Source organism: Pelobates fuscus, chromosome 10, assembly GCF_036172605.1.
Source record: "Pelobates fuscus isolate aPelFus1 chromosome 10, aPelFus1.pri, whole genome shotgun sequence".
Lineage (NCBI taxonomy): Eukaryota > Metazoa > Chordata > Amphibia > Anura > Pelobatidae > Pelobates > Pelobates fuscus.
Genome location: NC_086326.1, coordinates 20,290,143 through 20,312,828, shown reverse-complemented (window position 1 = coordinate 20,312,828; position 22,686 = coordinate 20,290,143). Strand labels below are relative to the sequence as shown.

Here is a 22,686-nt window from a genome sequence, read left to right as displayed (position 1 = left end):
TTTGCTTTTGTCAGACTTTTATCTACCCTGCAGTGTGGACTATGATTAGAATTATCACTTGGTAACTTGAATGACATGCTTACCCAGCGAGGTAATAAACCATGGCCCGTATTTATCGTATCATTAGCTGTACAAATGTCAGTTACACTCTCAGACACTGACAAACCCAATTATTTACATAATATATTGTTGTGGAAAGTCTGTATTATTGGAAGCTAGTGTAAGAATCTCAAGGTTTTCTGATATCCGAAACATTTTCTGGTGACCCGTTCTATCAAACTCCTTTTTCATTTGTTAGTGCCAAGATATAGAAGGATCCTGCAGCCCTGCACTCTAGACAGACTTCTTTGCCATTATGGATGGTCTTTTCCCATACATCCAGATCAGTGAAGTCTGTTCTAATTTGAAATTCAAGTTTTATTGTGCTTATATATTTGTGAAAGTATTATATTTCTCTTAATATGATTAGAGGGTTACTCCAACCACCATTCACAGCATGGGTTTCTCCATTTTTGTGCCACGGTAGGTTGCATCTGCTGCACACGTAACATTGACACCCCAGAACTCTGTTTCGGGTTGTGAATTTCAATCCTGTGCATATTTTACGTCTATTGTTAGTGTGCACTGCACGCTTGCAACAGACATAATGGGATTCTGCCCTTGCCGACCTCTTCCCTCCCTCACCCCTTGCCTGAACAGTGTACGCGCATATGCTCTGAATCGGCTAAATCCTTTATCTTTTGATTGGTCCAGACGTGTCATGTGGGCGTTTGCCAAGCGCTGGATAAAGTTAATTTAAACTTATTTAAAAATTAATTATAAACTAATTTTAAAACAATCAGGGAGGGGGGCTAGCGGAGGCTTACAGGACAAGGCATTATTTTTATTTCTTTTTTAATTATTAATAAGGGATAGGAATAACCCTTTAAATACAACTACAAATATTTGTGCCTCCAGTGTATTATGCAAAAGGTGATCAGAAAAATAAAGACGTGGATAACATTCTATGTTTTTGTGATTCAAAATATGTTTTTACATATTAATTTATTTTAAGAATTTAAGAATTTCCATTTAATTATATAGGATTTGTTTATACTTTTACCTTAATAAATTTATGTTGGTAGTCTGTACAACAATTGATTAATTTCACTGCATGAGGACATCGTAGCCCAATACTCTTTTTCACTTATACACCAGGGAAAAAGTTAAATACAGACTAGTTTAAGGACTGAGAAAATCTCAAAATAATTAATGATCTATAACATACCTATAACATATAGCAACAACTATAAGATAGCTAAGAACTTGCAAAACTAGGTCCAATATCTTGGCTCATGGTAGGGCAATATTGCTCTATGACCTCCTTCCAACCTAATATTGTGCTGATAAACCCAGCCCTGATAGTAGTAGCCCTACCCATTCTGTCTGGACATTCCCTTTTTGGGACAGGAATGCCCCTTCCTGTTTTCCTCTTAAATGCCTATTTAGTCCATACAGCAAAGTTGTTTCTTCAAAAGGAATTAAAAATTTTCCAGATATAATTAGAACTCATTATCTGGGTTTCATCTTAGTAAGTCATTATTAAAAGTAGCACAGATTTCATTTGTTATTTGACAGATATTTAAGTTGAGTAAATCTTAGCAAATGTCTATTGTGCTCTTTATCCTTGAACGCACTTCACATGCGATTGTACTTTTTATGGAGTGAGCTATTATACCCTTCTCAATCACAAGACTCAAAGGAAATTACAGTTGATTAATCTTCCTCTGCCAAATGTCATAATGAACAGAACATGTTAACTTTATACCCTTATACCAAATACTTTATCGGCCATATTAATCAGAAACAGCGATTGCTTGCAGCCTTTTCAAATATATAAACAAATATGAAAATGAAAACCAAAACTCTATTCAAATAAAGCCTGTATATTTGATTTAGATTTCCTGATAATGGACTTTTGGAGAGGATGCAAGACTAATATAGTAAATATGGGACAGATATGAGCAAAGACGCATGCAACTTTTCTTAGAGATTGAAAGGCAAAACAAGTCAGCAAATAATGTGTCACGCTAATTTATAGTAATATAAAACATGCTATTAAATGTTCGAATGCTAGGGATGGCCCAAAACGTGCTGAAGATATGATGATGGAATATGTAGTTGCTGTGACACACATCTTGGTTAATGAAACAGTTAAACATTCTTTTTATATATATATATATATAAGCTGGCTTTCAATACACAGGCTATACTGTGTTTCAACAGATGAAGAAGTAATTGTAATACCCAGGCAGCAAGTGTCTACAGAAAACAAGAAACATGCATTTAATAGTTATAAAAAAACCTAGATATATTTAGTGGTGATTAAAAGAAACGTACATATTTTACGTACTTTGTGTAGTTATTAAAAGGAAATCTATATATCTTACCTCCATTTAACCCTTTAAGGACAAGATAAGCTTTTGGTATTTTTGCTCTGTGTATAGTCAATCATAATTTCCTCCTCTATCATTTTTTTTATTGTTTCTTATGACGGATCAGTCATACCAACAGGATCATTTCGAAGATAACATGCTGGGCAGTCATACATATGTTGATTACATTTTAAACAAAATATATTGTTGTTTTGAAGGTAACATACAAAGCGTATATTAGGGGCAGCAAGCAGCATTATAAAGGTGGAACTCTCACTGTGAGAACCAATGGGATGTTCCTGATGACAATTTGACTGTTGAAAAATTACCCTAAAATTGCTCTTAAATATGTCACCACTGTCTTCTTTCCATGCAAAATATAGTAATGGCAACACCAAATTTACAATGAATAGGTATCAGACAAGAAAGTCAAGGGGATGCATTTTAAAATACAGAGGCAAATATCTTCGTGCCTTGCAGTGAAGGGAGCAGTTTTGCTAATATCTTATATTAATTAGGGGAGAAATCTGTTCTAGGGCTGCACCTAATCCTTGCCTGTGCGTTAAGCCTGATACTAGTAGAGGGAGGTCAGACAATCCAATTAATGATACTGGATTTTGTTGTACATTTCTTTGCATGTCTTAATTATGCGTAAACTAACTCTGGATTTTCTCAAATTCTTCTCCCTCTGTTAAGTATACAACTAGGAGGGAACACGTGATAGAAACATGATGGTACAAAAAAGGTACAGACTACATCATTGTTTAGCTTTGTATAGATATTTAAATTCTCAGCATGATTAGATAAAAATATAATTCTTATAAGAAAGTTTTCTTATATAGATAAACAATTTACTGTTATTTATACATGCCTACACATATATAATATAACATACAGCTGCTATATTTTTCAACGAGGACGACTACATGTCATTGGTATAAAAACTACAATGAATAAAAAATAAAAAAAATCTGGGTTGATGAAGCCATTCACTGTGTTGTCATCATGTAGCTAGTAATATAATTTTCACTAACGTTTACAAAAATATGAGGAAATATTTGTCAAAATTTGTCAACATTCAGTTTGTAAATGTGGCAAAACATACACTTATATACCCACTTACACATACAATACAGGGTGGGCTTAACGAGTTAAAGAACCTGTTAGCAAACATAGAACAGTCAGCTAAAGATAGTCAACAAAAACTTTGTGGATGAAACACTTTTATCTTAGTAACAAGGCTTAGTCTAGAGTATATCCCAATCCAAATAATCTTACACTTTCTTATTAAGTTCAAAGTATTGAGTGATATAAACATATAATTTTGTGTTCGGAGGATGACTTAACCTCGGGCTGTTGAAAATGTTGTCGTGTTGCTAGCCAACCATTCTCTTAAACAGATTTCTTTGTAATCCAATTAGCTCACTGAATGAAGACATTACCCAGAGGCCTTTGCCACAGGAAGTCATTTTCCTATTGATTCAAACTTCATTACAAGAGCCCTTAGCAGCCTTATGTCAATTTTCTTTATACAAGAGTAAATCTGCTTCCTTCCTTCTCAAGGTTTTTTTTTTTTTTTTTTTGGCGAGAGCGTTTCAGTAGATGCATATGAAAACAATATGTGTGGCCGTGATTTATGAAAACAGCTGACTTGCGAATAGCTTAGAGGGATACATTTTAATATCATACATTTCTCACTCGCTCCCTTCACAAAGGCACAATACAACATTGTCTTTCTTTCAAGTTTAAAAGCAGTAACATCCAATTAATGACGGTTATATGGTTTCTTAGTATGTGTGTATGACCAATATTACTTTTGGGAAAAATACAGAATTGATAAAAAAAAAATGGACACTATTTCATGCAATATTTAGATATCCGAAGAACTGAAGCATGTTAGAATGTATATATTATTTTATTTCCCGATTGACAGTTTCCAGACTGCATCTGGCATGTGTTAACTACTACACCATGCATTGATTAAATTTGCTGGCACATTTATTTGTAGAAGAATACACACAGTCACAATTAAAATGTCCACACCCTGAAATATTACAGCCTATCACCTAAACATAGTGTTAATTTTGGAATAGTGCCTTTCACACCCCAATAAAGGATTACTCCATCTGTGCTACAATCATGGCACTGGGGATACAGATATAGTATACAAAATTATTTAGGATATCCTCCCGAACCTTACAGCTGCTTAAGAGCATCTCCATATCATGAAACAAGCCATATATGAATAAATAAAGTAAAACACTTTCACCAGTCTATTATTCCTACTGTATAATTCACAATGAAAAATAATTTTACGTCAAGACATAGCAGAGATATAAAATATGGAGGGACCCACCTATGGGTGCAAGACGTACAGGTCTCTACAAGAAAGCAAGCAACACATTTAAATAAGGTCACGTTCTCCTTTTTACAATAGTGACTCCTTAAATGTGTTCTTAGGTGGCAATGATTCACCCCCTATGTATAAGTCTTTATCAAGATATAAAATCCACGAATTGCAAAGTGCATTAAAAAGGCTAGCATATGACTTTTTCCCACCCTGTCTAATGAACTTTGTGGTTAACTGTTTTTATGTCTTGATCACTTTTAAGGACACTAGGATGATCATGTGTTTTAAAAAAATACTGCTGGACCTTAACTCAACTTGCTGACAAAGGCTTTTATTATCAATTTTTTTTTATTTTATTATTTTTACTGTTCAATGCCAAAGAAAGAAACTGAATGTTTTTCACTCATTCTCTATAGTTTACCTGTTTTTTTTTTGTTTGTTTGTTTTAGTTTGTGGACATGTTTTTAGTTTGGGTGGTTGTTGGAATTCCATTTTTGGGGGGGGGAGGTGTTGCATGCTCTTCACTGTCAATATTATTATGGTAACTGATCTGGCTATAAATGATGGCCTGTTCTGTGTAATTTGGGTGAAAGCAAAAAGCTGTGGAGGTAGCTGCACATGTATGTAGGCTTCCTGTAAACTCAAATTAAGTTTTTCATTGTTGATCATAATTGAATAACCCAGGAACCAAACACTGTGGTTAGATGAGTTCACAAAATGGGATCATTAGGTTATTAAGATCTGCTAAGACTATATATACTATATGTATTCATGATATGATCATTTTGTTTAACAATTTAAAAAGTCTTTGAAAGCGGATTAAATTTAACACGTAAGAAATTTCATTTTAAGGTGACCATGCTATCATTTCAGATGTTAATGATGTGGGATCTGTAGAAGTTTTTACTCAATTGAGTGTTAGAATAACATATCTGGAATAAGCAAGAATTGTACTAGAAATGCTTGCTAGCTATACTTTATCTGGAATTCTAAATTATATGTTGCTAGATGTTTGGAACCTTAGGCTGTTAATCTAAGAATAAATTGCATGTACTTTCTAAATACTTAACAGCCCATTTTCTTGTAAAACACTGGCATTATGGGTTAAACAAATTAAATAAAAATAAATTATAAATGAAGTTTGCCTCAGTATTGACATCTGTGTTTCAGATGAGTCTTTCAAAGCCAAACAATTTATAAAAGTCACCAATGAGACTGAAATTCAGTTTAAATTATTTAAATTTGCAACAGATGTTCAAATATATTTTTTACATACTCATCCTCTTATTTGTTTGTATTAGCAAACGCGAGATCGATAGATAGATGATAGATAGATAGATAGATAGATAACTAGATAGATAGATCGGTGATAGATAGATAGATGATAGATAGATAGACAGACAGACAGACAGAGAGATAGAGATAGATAGATAGATAGATAGATAAATAGATAGATCGGTGATAGATAGATAGATAGATAGATAAATAGATAGATGATCTATGATAGATAGATAGACAGATAGACAGACAGATAGACAGACAGACAGACAGACAGACAGACAGATAGATAGATAGATGATAGATAGATAGATAGATAGATAGATAGATCGGTGATAGATAGATAGATGATAGATGGATAGATAGATCTACTACATATTTAGTGCGCATAACTAGCAGCAGTGAAAGTTATATATGACAATAATTAGCTACAAATATATTTTTTGTTCAGTACTGAGGTGGATAACTTTCAAGGTATAAACAAAGTATAAAGTAAATGAAAGAAAAAAAAGTACTAATGATATTCTATATACAGTATAACTATGCAATGTTGTATCTGTGTGTTTACCCCTCTCCCATTGGGTATAATTTATATATAAAAAATACACTTACCAAAGTCACTTGCACACAATTGCACCCTCATTGTTTCCGATTTCTGTTCAATTTCACACTGGGTACAGATCTTAGTTACTGGAATAAAAAGTAAAACAATATTGATATACAACTATTGAAAGAATAATATTTATATAAACCTTTCTAAAAAGACTGAGTTATATTTTCGAAACTCCAGATTTTTGCTGCAGGTTTCCGTTGGATAAAAAATATTGGCAAGGCTTTTTTGGCACACTACATAATTTATTAAGAGTAATTTACACATAATGCATGGCACAGACTGTGGGACACACTCCACAAACTGCTATTGTATATCAATTTACTTAATGTGTTCACTTGAGACGAGATTTATGCCAAATAAAGGTCACTTAACTCGCTTTTAAAATGCATACAGTGTTCGGAATAACCATTCATTTAAAAACGATTTTCTAAAATCCATCTCACCTATTACAAGTTTTGGTGGTCCAGTTAAAGCATTTATTAAGGTGACTGCAATTGATTTATATGGTCATAGAATGCAAACAAATATTGTTCAGATAAATATATAAAATAAAACACCAAACAATATTGTGTTGTGATTAGACCAGGTAGCATAAGATACATTTTTTTTTACTGCATTCTAGTATTTTTGAGAAAACAGTTCAAATGTAATAATATCAATTCTTTGCAAATTTGATGTGATTTAATTTAGTTTATACCTATTTTTCTTGCTTTACCACCAAACAAATGCTGTTTTCACAGTGTTCATGGTTTGCACGTTAGACGATTGTTGCTATATTCCTAAGGAGCTAGGGTAGCAGTTGATAGGAAAGAATATAGGGAAAATAGATTTGGAGAATACCGTATTTTTGGACCAAAGCGCATGTCAGCCAAAATTGCGCCATAGTGTGTTTGACAGAATTCCTGTATTCCAGGTCAAAATATACTCTAAATACAGATTAATCAAAATGTGCAGTGACCCTCCGGGAGGAGTTCACTATTCTAAATTCCACCAAATTCCAAAAAATGCATCAACATTCAGTGGAACAGACATCCGATCAAATTTCAGATGTCCTGAAAAGTTTTAGAAAAAAAAAGATTCTGCAGATTCAAAATGTTGTGTCATGCACCAGTCTAGAAAATATTACACCATTTTACAATTATTATTATTAATATTATTATTATTATTATGTTATTATTCATATAGCTCCAACTAATTCTGCTTTACAGTGGGTGGACGAACAGACATGTAATTGTAACCAGACAAGTTGGACACACAGGAACAGAGGGGTTGAGGGCCCTGCTCAATGAGCTTACATGCTAGAGGAAGTGGGGTAAAGTGACACAAAAGGTAAGGATAGTATTAGATTAGTGACAGTAGCAAGAGAGGAATCAGTCGGGAGCTATTAACAGTTTAATTGATACGCTTTTATGAAGAAGTGGGTTTTAAACGATTTTTTGAAGGAGTGGAGACTGGGTGAGCATCTAACGGAGGAGGGGAGTGAGTTCCACAGGAACGGAATAACACAATGTATTATTTTATTGTGTAAGCTAAATCTACAAGCCCAACCCACCTACGCCCAAGGCAGTGCATTCATCAAGATCATTTTCCCAGCAGAGAAGATACTGTACAGTATGTCAGAGATAATGAGTGCACCTGACCAGCTAACAAGATAACCTGAAGCTGATGATCAGGAGTTAGCTAAGAAAAAGTCAAATTTGATGCAGTCTGTCTGCCAACTTTGTCGTTTGTGCCTATTCTGCCTAGGTGTGGCAATGGATGCATATCTAGTACCTGCTCAATGCATAACATTGTTTAACAAGAGTTTGTTCAAATGGTCTTCAAACATTGTAATATTGATTCCAGAACCCAACAATATAAAAACATCATATTTTACATAACTAGACATTTATAGGAAATGGAACGTGTAACTAAATTTAACAATACGCCACATTATGTGCAGTCTTCATAAAAGATTCCATTTAAGGCAAAGTGAGAACTTTAAATTGCCTGCAGGAAAAGTAATTTAGAACAAAGTGTACCAGATAATGATGAAACACGGCTAACACTCTCTTTGCAACTTTGGTATTAATGAGTTATCTGAAAGATCAGTCAGAGATTCAGGAGGATTTGATATTTGCCATGAGAACTTTGTTAAAGGAAGTTTTTAATATGTCAAGACAACATATTGCTGCTGTGTGACTTCAGGTAATCCCATCACTTTAGACATCACTGTAGTTCCTTTAATTTTAACTTTTCTTGTGCCAATGAGCAATACTTTGTAGGCCAGTCATTGCATTGCTCATGAGCCACTGGCAGTTAACATGACCTGTCATGGCAGGTCCACATTAACATCAATACTTTCTAAATGCATTCAATACATCATATATCACATAGATACATGATATATTCAATGTAACGTTATGGCATATAAACTCACCTTACCTCAAAACAAGCATTATCATGTACTCAGCTTCATGGGTGTTACTCATTATGTCAGCTCTGGTCCGTATTTTCATCTTCTTTACTCTACTTTTATTTGTCCTGCTTGGGCAAACCTCCTTCGTGACACTGACAAGCTGGCTTAGTTGCCAGTATGCTGTGTCTGAATGGAGTGGCCAGTCTTTTGGTTCCTATACCAACACTAGCAATGTCAGCTAGAGATTTACCTTAGCAACTACAGGTTGTGATGTGTGGAGAGCAGAAAGTCCACTTGTGGGAGAGTCTATGCTGAAGAATTGACTGACAGATGGGAAAAATACATATTTTTTTAAAATAGTTTTTCTCCTAATCTATACATCAAAATTAATCAATAGAATTGTATTCTTTTTCAAAAGAATATAAGTTGTAGGTACCATGACTGGTACTCTTTAAAAGTTGAAGACTAAAGCAAACACATGATTAGTTTTTGGTGTGCTGAATCTACTCCACTTTTAAAATAATGGTGACTTGGTGACAGTACAAAAAAAATAAAGTATGTTATTTAAAATATATTGATTGAAGAACTGAGCTGTGGCTTGCAACTTAAAGCAGCACTGTCATAGCCTCATCCATTTGTTATTTAACCCCCCTCCCAACCTATTCTTTAATCTTTATTTTATGCCCGGACTTAGGTCCCGGGCGCCGCCATCTTTGTGTGGGCAGATAAAGTGCCTGTAAGACACGTCATCTGCCCACACTAGATAGCATTGTGAAATCCCCGCGCATGCCCAGTTAAACACTTGGGTATTTGCTATTGTCAAAAATTTGGATGGGAATTTCAACTATTCATTCATTTGTCAGAAAGACGAATGAATGAATAGAAATCTCAGACGAACAAACAAACACTGAATGCCTGTGTTCGTTTGTTCGTTCGTTAAGTTTATTACAAGGAGGGAGCGACCGGTGTGCAGCTCCCTCCTTGTAATATGTAAAAATAGAAGCGGCAGGGAGCATTGCTCCCTGCCACTTCCTAAGCTCCCCATGACCCGCATATTAGCATAAGGAAGATTGTGGCTGCTCACTGTTAAAAAAAAAAAAAGCCCTACCCTCCTCTAATAATTGCCCCTTATGGTGGGGCATCTATTAACTAGATTAACATAGTGTCCTCCCTGAGCTCCCACCCATGCCCCGTGAGTTGGGGCTATTCAACTAAACGGGGTACACAGAGTCCCCCTTGGCCCCCACACATGAGGAGCAGGTGGGGGCTCTAAATGACATTAAGAAGGGTACCTAGTGCCCACCCTGGCCCCCACCCATGAACAGCGGGTGGGGGCTCTAAAAAACAATGGGGGGGGAACCAGTAGTCTGCATCCGACCTGACAGAGCTTGGGCAATGTTACCAAGAATGTTACCAGGAAGAATGGCCAAAACGTCAGGATTCAGATGTGCAAATTTAGTAGAAACTTAAACCAAAGCTCTTAAAGCTGTGAGTGGGGGGGGGGGAGATGAATGTAAACGAGAAATATATATATATATATATATATATATATGTATATATATATATATATATATATTTAATTAACTTTGTTGCCAGAATACACTATACTTGCACCTTTTAAGTGCATGGTATTTTGTGGAAAACAAATTCAGAAATTTAATTTCTGAAAACTCCTAGAATGCACAATGAAGTAATATATATATAATTCTATAAAACTCTCAACATTTCTTTCCTCCAATCACTTTAGAAATTTTTGTCCCACACCATTATATGTACATGTAACTAAGAATAATTCTATCGCCTCTCGACACCCTGTAGTGTATCTAAATGAGTCGCACAGTGCTAACTGAGACTACAAGTTTAATATTGTGTCCCCTTTTAGCAACTTGATAAAACTAATTTCTTAGTCACTCATAACACAACAATTCTTGCCAAGTTTAAAATAGTTAATCGATCGTGAACAGGCGGCTTCTCTTTTCCTTAATGATGCTTGTTTCTATGCGTTTTTCCACCATTAAGCAGTATTATAGCAAACACTATTTTATGTACAATATGTCACTGTAAACAGATGGTGTAGTTGTACATTGATTCTAACCTTCGTTAATTAATATAGCAAAAACGTTGTATGCATTACATTAGTATATGGCTATACTTAGTTGTGTATTAAATGCTAATGTTTAGTAGCAAAACTATATACAATATATAAATGTAGATTTTTTTATTTTTACTGCTACTTGTCTTTTTCCTGTTTTTTCCTCACTCGATCTGTAAACCAACTGGCAGGAAAAATGAGTGTGTTGCAAAATATATACATATTATTTATATTAAACAAAAAAACACGGTCCTGCACTTACTCTTCAGCTTAATTTGCCAAGGTGCTCCTCCAGTCTTTTAACAATACATACACTCGAAGTAGGACACTCACTGGTCTACTTAATTTGCAAATTTTATTCACCAACGTTCAGTAATTTTACAGAATCATCAACTTTTCAGTCCTCATCCGGACCTCCATCCTGATGAAAGTGCGGATAAGGATTGAAACGTTGATGGTACTATAAAGTTACTGAACATTGGTGAATAAAGTTTGCAAATTAAGTAGACCAGTGAGTGTCCTTCTTCGAGTGTATGTATTATTTATATTATGTTTATATTTTGCAGTACACTGATTTTTCGCACCTTTTTTGATGTCAACTGATCAATGATATTCTGACGAGCTGAATAACCACATAAATGAATATTGGACTACACAAAAATTAAATTTTCAGATGAAGTGTGAAAAAAGGTTAAAGATAGATATTATATATTATATATTCATTAAATATAGATTTAATGATTGCACTTCAGTGTCTACAGTTAACCACTGAGATTAAATAATTTCATTTCAAAATGAGTAAATAAATTAGTAATTGAAAGCGGGAACAGTAGGTTTTGCAAATCAAGCCAAGGCCAAAACATCTCCTGGATTCTCAAACAAAGTACAGCTGGGCTTAACCTGAGTTAAGCAAGGCATCTGGCCTTCAAATCATTCTGTCCCTGGGGGCCTGTTAAAGCAAGTTCCAACCTTTCAGCAATCTCTCTGGACCACATTACTGTCTCTTTTAGCTTGGACAGCAGTTTATTTAAGTATGAGTGAAACTACTGTCGACACTGAGCTACATATTCCATAAACCGCTTCAGGAATACATGAACATAAGACTGAGTGGTTGGCTGAAATAGTTTCAGCTACTTCTTGGTCTGGATAAATGTTACAATTAATCTTAAATGATCCTTAACATGTACATGCTGGCAAACAAGTTGGGATGAGCAAACTCAGAGTAAGACTCCTTAAAGGGACACTATAGTCACCTGAACAACTTTAGCTTAATGAAGCAGTTTTGGTGTATAGAACATGCCCCTGCAGCCTCACTGCTCAATCCTCTGCCATTTAGGAGTTAAATCCCTTTGTTTATGAACCCTAGTCACACCTCCCTGCATGTAACTTGCACAGCCTTCCATAAACACTTCCTGTAAAGAGAGCCCTATTTAGGCTTTCTTTATTGCAAGTTCTGTTTAATTAAGATTTTCTTATCCCCTGCTATGTTAATAGCTTGCTAGACCCTGCAAGAGCCTCCTGTATGTGATTAAAGTTCAATTTAGAGATTAAGATACAATTATTTAAGGTAAATTACATCTGTTTGAAAGTGAAAACAGATTATTTTTTTTCATGCAGGCTCTGTCAATCATAGCCAGGGGAGGTGTGGCTAGGGCTGCATAAACAGAAACAAAGTGATTTAACTCCTAAATGACAGTGAATTGAGCAGTGAAATTGCAGGGGAATGATCTATACACTAAAACTGCTTTATTTAGCTAAAGTAATTTAGGTGACTATAGTGTTCCTTTAACATTCTTACTTCCTACTACTACCAGGTGTCTCCTTCTCAACCCTATGGTATGGTTTTGCAATGGACTTTGATCAGCATGTAGCCATTCAATGTGAGTTGGAGTGCCAAACTATAGAATCTGGGGCAGACAAGTTCTTGTCTCTATTATAAGTGATTGTACTATATAGTGTTTCGTGTGATTTATGGTTTTTGAGAACATATTTATATTCATAATATTTACAGCTCAAAGTTATACTTTACTAACCAGACTGTAAAAGTTACTCACCCCAAATCTGGAGGGTCACCATAGATGACACTCACCAAGGTGAATTTCCAGTCGGCACAACTAAGTTTTCACGCGCTAAAGACTAGTGAACAAATGAAAACTTTGAACCTTTAATATTAATATAATTTCATTATATTATGCTCTTTATCTAAAAAAAAAAATACTCAGAAGTAAAGGGTAAAAATTAATATCTATATTGTATTTGGATTAGGCTCAAGATAAGCAATTTATTTTTATACTTAATTTTACACTATACCTTTCAAGGTATTTAGGTCCTCTGGCCAAATGCTCTATGTAAGTATATATGACGATATAATAATGTTCCAGTCTTCCGTACACACACTTGTTGGGTGTGATGGGGGTATTTTCTGAGCTTCCCACTTAGTTGTGGTTCCTGAGATTCGAGAGACAGAGACAGAGACAGAGACAGAGACAGAGACAGAGACAGAGAGTGTTGCAAAGTGCCTTGTATATGCATCACAATTTTCTCCAGTTCCAATTATTTGTAAGAGTTTATAAAGTTTACTTCTTGACTGAATTATATTACATTTTAGCTGCTAATAGAATAGAAAATGATTTTATTATATTTTATTATCCTAAGATCCAATTTAATATAATAAAACCACATCATTGTAGAATTATAATGAACTACAATATTATTATTAGATTAACTTTTTCCATTTGGATTATAATTGTTGTCAAAACACTGCACTAATTTTACTAAAATAAGGTTTATCTATTTTCAAAATGATGCTGCTAATTATGATATTTTACATTTTAGATTGCTGTTGCAATTAACAGGTTGAAAAATGAAACACAAAAACCTGCTTGGGGTATGATTATAGAAGCCTTACTACAGCAGAGCAGACTTTTTAATTATCACCCCACATTATTAGGTCAATTTAGCACAGGAATACTGGGGCATACTAGGAATAAAAACTAATTTTCTACCATCTTCAATTGCGTAAATGAGCCGAAACGCAAATTTGACAAATATTAATTTAAACTTTTTTTAGCAGCGTGTGATCAAGGATCCAAGCTCAATAAACATAATTAAAAGATAACAAAAAACAAAACAAAACTTCAGTCTCCAACCCACCTTTTAATCCTAAATGTCCCACTCACCCTTTTTTTACACCACCACCCTCTTATGGTACCTTGAGCATGGTAAGGTTAATGCCAAACCTGTTACTTCAAACACCAATCTACCAAATCTATATTAGCCACTGATCTCACCTGTTCACAGACAGACTGACCATAAAATACTTTGTAACACTGGCATTAAACTATCAAACCCAAAGTTATAAGAGCAAATTACATTTCCAGATACAGGTATACTGCAAACATACTTATTAAATATATTAAAGGAACACTATAGTCACCTAAATTACTTTAGCTAAATAAAGCAGTTTTGGTGTATAGATCATTCCCCTGCAATTTCACTGCTCAATTCACTGTCATTTAGGAGTTAAATCACTTTGTTTCTGTTTATGCAGCCCTAGCCACACCTCCCCTGGCTATGATTGACAGAGCCTGCATGAAAAAAAAAACGGGTTTCACTTTCAAACAGATGTAATTTACCTTAAATAATTGTATCTCAATCTCTAAATTGAACTTGAATCACATACAGGAGGCTCTTGCATGGTCTAGCAAGCTATTAACATAGCAGGGGATAAGAAAATCTTAATTAAACTTCTCTTTACAGGAAGTGTTTATAGAAGGCTGTGCAAGTCACACGCAGGGAGGTGTGACTAGTGTTCATAAACAAAGGGATTTAACTCCTAAATGGCAGAGGATTGAGCAGTGAGGCTGCAGGGGGCATGTTCTATCCACCAAAACTGCTTCATTAAGCTAAAGTTGTTCAGGTGACTATAGTGTCCCTTTAACCAAATGCATAAAATCCTTGTTTTTTTTATATGTTGCCCAGTTGCTAATATAGGCCCCATCCCATTTTGATAGGGCCAGTAAATTGGCGGGGGAGGGGGGTGGAACTGGGCAACTTCCCCATGTATATCGGGTGATGCATACACTTTAACGAGTATGCCCACCCATGGCCAAAGATTGAAAAAACCACAAAATTGACAGTGCCGCTTTAAGAGAAAATATGTAAAAATAAATAATATACAGGAGACTGTCAAAGTAAGTTTAAGTTACAATGCTTTGAGCCTCCTTATAATGTACCCTTCTCTTTTTTAGTTATTTTAAGAGCACACATCTGATAGCTCTTATATTTCTATATTGTATATCTCCCATCACCTTTCTATCTGTTAACTGCCCATACATACTCCAATATACATATACTGCTTTTATTATGAATACATGACATCCACTTTTCAATTCCCTTTACCAGCACATTTCAACATTTCCATAAACAGAATTTATTTAAAAAAATAAATTTTACAAAAACCAATTTGCAAACTGTATAAGTGTTAAAAAGTCCTCTAAATGTGTCTGCTTCTTTCTTTACCCAAGTGTTTGCAAGCAATAAATAATCTATATATGCTGATTAGAAAGAACATGACATTTTAAATGGTAATCTGTACAGTCAGACACAGGATTAAAAGGAATGTGGTGTTAGCTGAGTGGTGAAATCCCATCATGGTTATCAGTTTGTCAAGCAGGTCATCTCTCATCATAGCTAGCTGCTTGATTGATACTTCAGGGCACAATGCCACTTGTGACTTCTCTTTTCCAATCAAGGAGCGAACATATCTTTTAAGACTAGTGCTATTGTGATATCTGATTGATTAACAGAAAGCACATCTGTGCCATTAACTTGAATTAGGTAGTACAAATTGTTATAGTTTTAAAAGTGACTACAGGTATTTGTTTTTAGTGAAACAAAGTTTCATTAATCTAGAACATTAATCTAATAAACATCTGATTCATTGAAACATAGTTTAGATGTTACAATAGTTCACAAAACAAGATCTAATCATTTGCCTAAGAAGGTCTTAAAGGGAAGGTATAGTGCTAAGAAAACAAAGTTGTTTTCCTAGCACTATAGATCCCTGTATGGCACCCTTCACCCCCAGTGCTGAAGGGATTAAACCCCCCCTGTCACTTACCTGATCCCAGCGCCCATGTCCATGGCACTGGTTCAGGCTCTGCCACCACTCCTCCGCAGACGACAGCCAGCAGGTGGGGACCTAATACGTATGCACAACAAGCACCGCGCTCGCATTAGGACTCCCCATATTGGAAAGCATTGCATAATGCTCCCCTACAGGGTTTTGGGCGATACTGGATGTCTTCATGCAACCACCCAGAAGTCCCTCTAGTGACTGTCTGGTAGGCAGTCACTAGAGGTTGGAGTTAACCCTGCAATGTTATTAATGCAGTTTCTCAAAAACTGCAATATTTACCATTGTAGGATTAAGGGGACAGGGATACTGCACCCAGGGCCCTTTAATTAGCGTAAGTGTCCCTTTAACTAGTATTTACTTAAAAAATTGCTTACACATATAGTTCTTAATTAATTCATCAAAGAAAAAAAAACGATTAAAAAGTGTACTTTACTAATTTAACTATTCAGTCCTGTCCCCCATTTATACCAACAGGGGAATGAACTTACACCATTGAATAAAACATTGAAAGCCACCTATAACTTGTGTTAACCCTTTGATGTTCTATTTTTCTTTAAACCTCAGAATGTTTAACATTATATTGACGATTTATCAAATGCCCTTGCAATCCATGTCAAACTGGGCACAGCCAGGGCACATTTTGCAAAGGAACAGAAGAAACAAAAACATTGTTTAATTTCTCAAAGAATTGACCTTGTAGCAATGATTGACAGGGAGTCAAGATGGAGGCACCCGGTTGCAGGCTAAAGAGGTGTGGATTTCGATGTTTGATATTATTTTTCATATCTTGCAAATACATCCACCCTGTTCCAAATTATTATGCAAATTTTATTTAAGTGTCTCAAAGATTAAATATTTTGTTTTTCAGTTTAACTCATGGATTGCATTGTGTCTCAGGGCTCTTTTGATCACTGAAAACAATCTCGGACACCTGTGATAATTAGATTGCCAGGTGAGCCCAATTTAAGAAAAAACTACTAAAGGAGGGTGCTCCACATTATTAAGCAGAGCACAATTTTCATGCAATATGGGGAAGAAAAGGGATCTCTCTGCTGCCGAAAAGAGTGGCATAGTTCAATGCCTTGGACGACATATGAAAATATTAGATATTTCACGAAAACTTAAGCATGATCATCGCACTATTAAGAGATTTGTGGCTGATTCAGAGCACAGACGGGTTCGTGCAGATAAAGGCACATTGAGAAAGATTACTGCCAGATCCATGCATCGGATCAAGAGAGCAGCTGCTAAAATACCATTACATAGCAGCAAACAGATATTTGAAGCTGCTGGTGTCTCTGGAGTCCCACGGACATCAAGGTGTAGAGTCCTCCAGAGTCTTGCAACTGTGCATAAACCTTCTATTCAGCCATCAATAACCAATGCTCACAAGCAGAAACGGCTGCATTGGGCAGAAAAATACATGAAGACTAATTTTCAAACAGTTCTGTTCACTCATGAGTGCCGTACAACCCTGGATGGTCCAGATGGATGGAGTAGTGGATGGTTTGTGGACGGCCCCCCTGTTCCAACAAGGCTGCTATGTCAGCAAGGCGGTGGTGGAATCATGTTTTGGGCTGGAATCATGGGAAGAGAGCTGGTCGGCCCATTTAGGGTCCAGAAGGTGTAAAGATGACCTCTGCAAAGTATGTGAAGTTTCTGACTGAACACTTTCTTCCCTGGTACAGAAGGAAGAACTATACTTTCCGTAATAAAATCATCTTCATGCATGACAATGCACCATCTCATGCTGCAAAGAATACCTCAGCATCAATGACTGCTATGGGGATAAAAGGAGAGAAAGTCATGGTGTGGTCTCCATCCTCCCCTGACCTCAATCCTATTGAGAACCTTTGTAGCATCCTCAAGCAAAAGATTTATGAGGGTGGGAGGCAGTTTACATCCAAACAGCAGCTCTGGGAGGCTATTCTGACATCTTGTAAACAAATGCAAGCAGAAACTGTCCAAAAACTCACAAGTTCAATGGATGCAAGACTTGTGAAGCTGCTATCAAATAAGGGGTCCTAAGTTAAAATGTAACGTGACCTGTTTAAAAAGTTAAAATGTTGTTATAAGTTTGATTGAAATAGCTTTTGATTTCAGTAAATATGCTGCAAACACAACAAATTACAATGTTCAGTTCTTTACAACCTATAAAGTGTTTTGAAACTTACTGTGCGTAATAATTTGGAACAGTGCATTGTGAGTATTTTATGTTTAAAAAAAATACTGTTATCATGAGGAGGTTTGTTCAATAAAATTTGAATTGTACTCTTAATAGTTGATAACATGAGAATTATGCTGACTGTTATTTACATCAATTATTTAGGTAAATGAGAAAAATATAATTTGCATAATAATTTGGAACAGGGTGTATTTGTTAAACATAGATTTAACTAAACATAGCAGTACACATTTTGGTAAGTGGCAGTTTCCCGTTAAAAGTGAAGCCAGAAAAACAGAAAGACTGGCTTTTTTTGTCTTTCTACTTTGGCTCTTTTGACCAAATTCACCTTAACCTTTGATTTTCCCTTAATTCTCACTTTATTGAATAACACTGACAGTATCGCCATAAAAACTGTAATTCAGTTTAATAGAAACTTTTGGGGACGATCAGAGAGCCAGTGTGTGTTGTAGCAAAGGTAGCAAAAAAACTTTTATACATCAGTTTGAAAGCAAAACATTTTTGATAAAAATGTTATGATTCTCTTAATTTGCACGCTGGTAAATAGACTTGCTCAAGCAAAATATTGTTTCAGAAAATAAAAATAAATTCTGGAAACCTGAATTTCGGTTGAAAGTTGGTTTGGCTCAGCAGAATTTTGGAACGGAGAGTCCAATTCAGGAACCATAAAAGAAAAAAAAAAAAGGAACTAAAATGGACAAATCAGGGTACTGCAAAGTAGAATACTTTTAATATATTTTGCAGTACGCTGAAAGGAACATTTTCCCACCATTTGGCTCACAGATCTAGTGTGAAAATCAGGAGGAGCAGTGGAAACATCTACACTTATATATTAGATAAATATATAAATATAGTTTTTATTTTAACTGCTCATCCTTTATTCCCTCAGTTGCTTAGTTCTCACTTAAACTTTGAATAATATCAACATTTAGTGGCTGTCCCCCAGTCTTTAATCTTCTTCCCCATCAATTATCTCTTTTTTTTGGCATCACACATGGGATTCAGAGTTACAACACTGAGCTGTACATGTTTGGCATTGCACAGTTCAGTTGGGTCATGATTTTGGTACAAGACCCGATTGGCCTAAAGTCGGCCAAATAAAATTTCAGCCCAAAGCAAATCTCCAAGTCTCCTGGTAAATACAGGGGCTGGAATACTCCCTTAATTGCTCTTTAAACAGTTAGAAATGTGTGGTAGAAGAATATATGTGTACATACACTATGTATTTATATCACATTGCTGTATGCATGCACAAAATATATAAGGTATATTATGCTTTAATAAATGTTTATTAATCATAATTTTGGGGGTTTCAAATAATAAATTTCCCTATAACTATATGCAAAAACAAAAATTGTGCCAACAATTTCTACTATTCATTTGAGTTTGCCTAGGCTATAAAATGACTACTCATGTAAGTGCAACATCACTAGATTGATACACCAGATAATTGACCAATGTGTTTTGTCTTAAATGCACAGATGTGCAGTAACCAGTGTTAATGCTATTAGAAAAAAATCAGTTGGACAAAACACAGCTGCTAGACACATAGGTGGTCTGCATAAGGAAGCATGTCAACAGGTGACGGACTGCATTGGAAATTATTTTAGTAATGAACCCATAGTGAATTTGCCAATGCAACTGGTTAGGAGACGAATCCTTTTCAAAGACTCATCAACTGCCCTTTATACAGATAAGCATGACTTTTACAAGGAAACAGTAACACTTTGGATAAATACAAAATAATATAGATAAAAAAGGGAAAAGGGGGGTCCACAGACAGTAATGGAAGGGATGGTCATTGATTTAAAACAAGCCAGTGGGTGTCAACGATCAAGGAACAAACCAATTGGTGTGTCCAGTGTCAATTGACCTTGCACAAAATATCCCCTTTTATAAACAATGTCCGCAATGATCTTATACATCTTGGAAAATGTTGTGCACATTTGAGGAGTGCTAAAAACCTGCTGTTATTTGTGTGATGTTAGGATTTTAACTTCCTCCGACAAAGTAGTATAACTTTTATTGGGGGGTATGGAACATCCAGAGCCGGATTTGCATTTCATTGTGTAGATCACTCAAGTTATCCTTGTTCCTCCTGCAGGGCATTTCCCATGTGAAAAAGGCTGTTAGTGGGCAGGTGCAAAGTGATCCCTTCCACTTCCTGTCCAGCCTCGCACAAGCAAACAGTGGAGGAGCTGGACAGCAATGAGTTTACACTCTCTATCACTACTCTTAAAGCTCTGCTATCAAGCATAGGCAGCTGACTGGGCTACAAAGAACACTGGTCAAGGCTCCTGGTACTCATATCTCTTTACCAGTCCACATAAGCTCTATAAATTCAGATTGTGTTGAAAACTGTTGCTTCCTTTGCAGATAGGTAGGTGCCTACTCTGCCTAATGGTAAATCCAGCCCTGAGGACACCAAATATATTAGTTTGAGATTTATACGTTAATCTAAAATATTACAAACTTTTAAAGATTTTAAGGCTCTTCTCTCGGGGAAGCTATCATGTTTTATTAAGCAGGTACTCTCATTACCTGCAAGAAGATACTCATTTTAAAATTCCAGAACTTCTTTCAAAGGTCTGGGTGATTGCCAAGTGAGCATACAATTCAGATAAACAGGCAAACCTTGCCAGACATGTGTCCATATCAAAAGTGCCCTTTGATATTTGTGATTAACTCAAGACAGCTGGAAAGTGATAGCAGAATTTGATGAACTAATGGTCTGACTGAGATTTTCTGCTTCAACTGAAAGAAAAACAAAACAGAATTTCATTCTGGACTCATGGTATTTTAATAATGCCATTAAAAAGGATAATTAGAATTTTGACACTCCTGAACTGAGTGGGCAGGGGATGTCAACTTTATCAATACATGTCCCTATCTACCCCCTAACTCTAATAATTATAATAATAATAATAATAATAAAAAAATTTCTTCTTTCTTCAGCACTTTAAAAACCCAAAATAAAAGCATATTCTAAACAGCCCCCAAAAAGTTCAAACTGAAAAAGATCTACCCCCCCCCGCACCCCGCCCCACCCATCCCTAAAAAAAAAATATATAGATAAATCAAAACTGCAATGCATAAATAAATCCATGAGATCTAAACATTCAGAGAGGGAAAATCCTTTATAAAATCCTTGCTACCTTTTGAATGCTCACACGGAGCACCATGTTTGGTTGTCATAAAACCTAAAGAAGGGAAGAAAAATCCCAGCAGTTGGAAAAGAGCAATATTATAGAGCTAGTATTGAACTGTGAGATAATTCTATTGAGTAACACATTAATAATGCTGACTGCTCCAAGTGGTGTTACGTTTGTGTGAGCCTCCGCTTTCTTATGTTTTGAGTCACTTCTTGATAGACTTGTCCGGCAATGTGTACACATGTTGATGATGTATATTTAGTTACGTTATAAGTATATAGAAGATATAAATGTTCTGTCCTAGTAGGCATAACATTTACTCCATTAAAACGGCTTCTTTTGGGACAGTGAAACTGTGAACCAGGGACATTTTCTTGAATGAACATTAAGTCTTAACAAAAACTGCCACTACTAAAAGCTATTATTAATATTATTATTATTATTTTTTACATAGCGCCAACAAATTCCGTAGCGCTTTACAGTGGGTGAACTAACAAACATGTAATTGTAACCAGACAAGTTGGACACACAGGAACAGAGTGGATGAAGGCCCTGCTCAATGAGCTTACATGCTAGAGGGAGTGAGGTAAAGTGACAGAGAAGGTAAGGATAGTATTAGGGAAATAGATTGGAAGAATAGTATCCACTGAAGACTTATTTTTTGTTTTTAAATGTCAGTTGCAGGTGAGGAATCAGTTGGGAGTCATTAACAGTTTAATTGGTACGCTTTCATTAAAAAGTTGGCTTTTAATAATTTTTTTAAGGCGTAGAGGCTGGGTGAGAGTCTAATGGAAAAGGGAAGGGAGTTCCACAGGACCAGTGCAGCCCTAGAGAAGTCTTGAAGGTGAGCATTAGAGGTGGGAGTATGAACAGAGGATAGACGTAGGTCTTCAGCTGAGCGTAGGGGCCCAGATGGGATATACTTGTGTATTAGGGAGGATAGATAGGTGGGAGTAGTATAATTTAGAGATTTGAAAGCAAGAACTAGAATTTTAAATTGAGCCCTTTATCTTTCGGGAAGCCATTGCAGGGACTGACAGGGAAAGAAAGATGAGCCTCGCCGT

The 22,686-nt window shown here is 35.7% G+C and overlaps 2 protein-coding genes across 3 annotated transcripts in view; one reads left to right on the top strand and one right to left on the bottom strand.

Annotated features, from left to right (window-relative positions):
- The window catches only part of GOLGA7B (golgin A7 family member B), a 252,415-nt gene that overhangs the window by 61,850 nt on the left and 167,879 nt on the right, over nt 1-22,686 (top strand). The gene's annotated exons all lie outside the window — the stretch shown is intronic.
- Nucleotides 1-22,686, bottom strand: part of SFRP5 (secreted frizzled related protein 5) — a 75,129-nt gene that overhangs the window by 39,023 nt on the left and 13,420 nt on the right. For both annotated transcript variants that reach the window (XR_010085731.1, XM_063435121.1), the window contains exon 2: nt 6,655-6,732. Coding sequence is in view for 1 of the 2 variants with exons in the window: in XM_063435121.1 (XP_063291191.1) it covers nt 6,655-6,732 (78 nt within the window). In the remaining variant the exon portion in view is untranslated. The remainder of the gene's footprint in view (nt 1-6,654; nt 6,733-22,686) is intronic.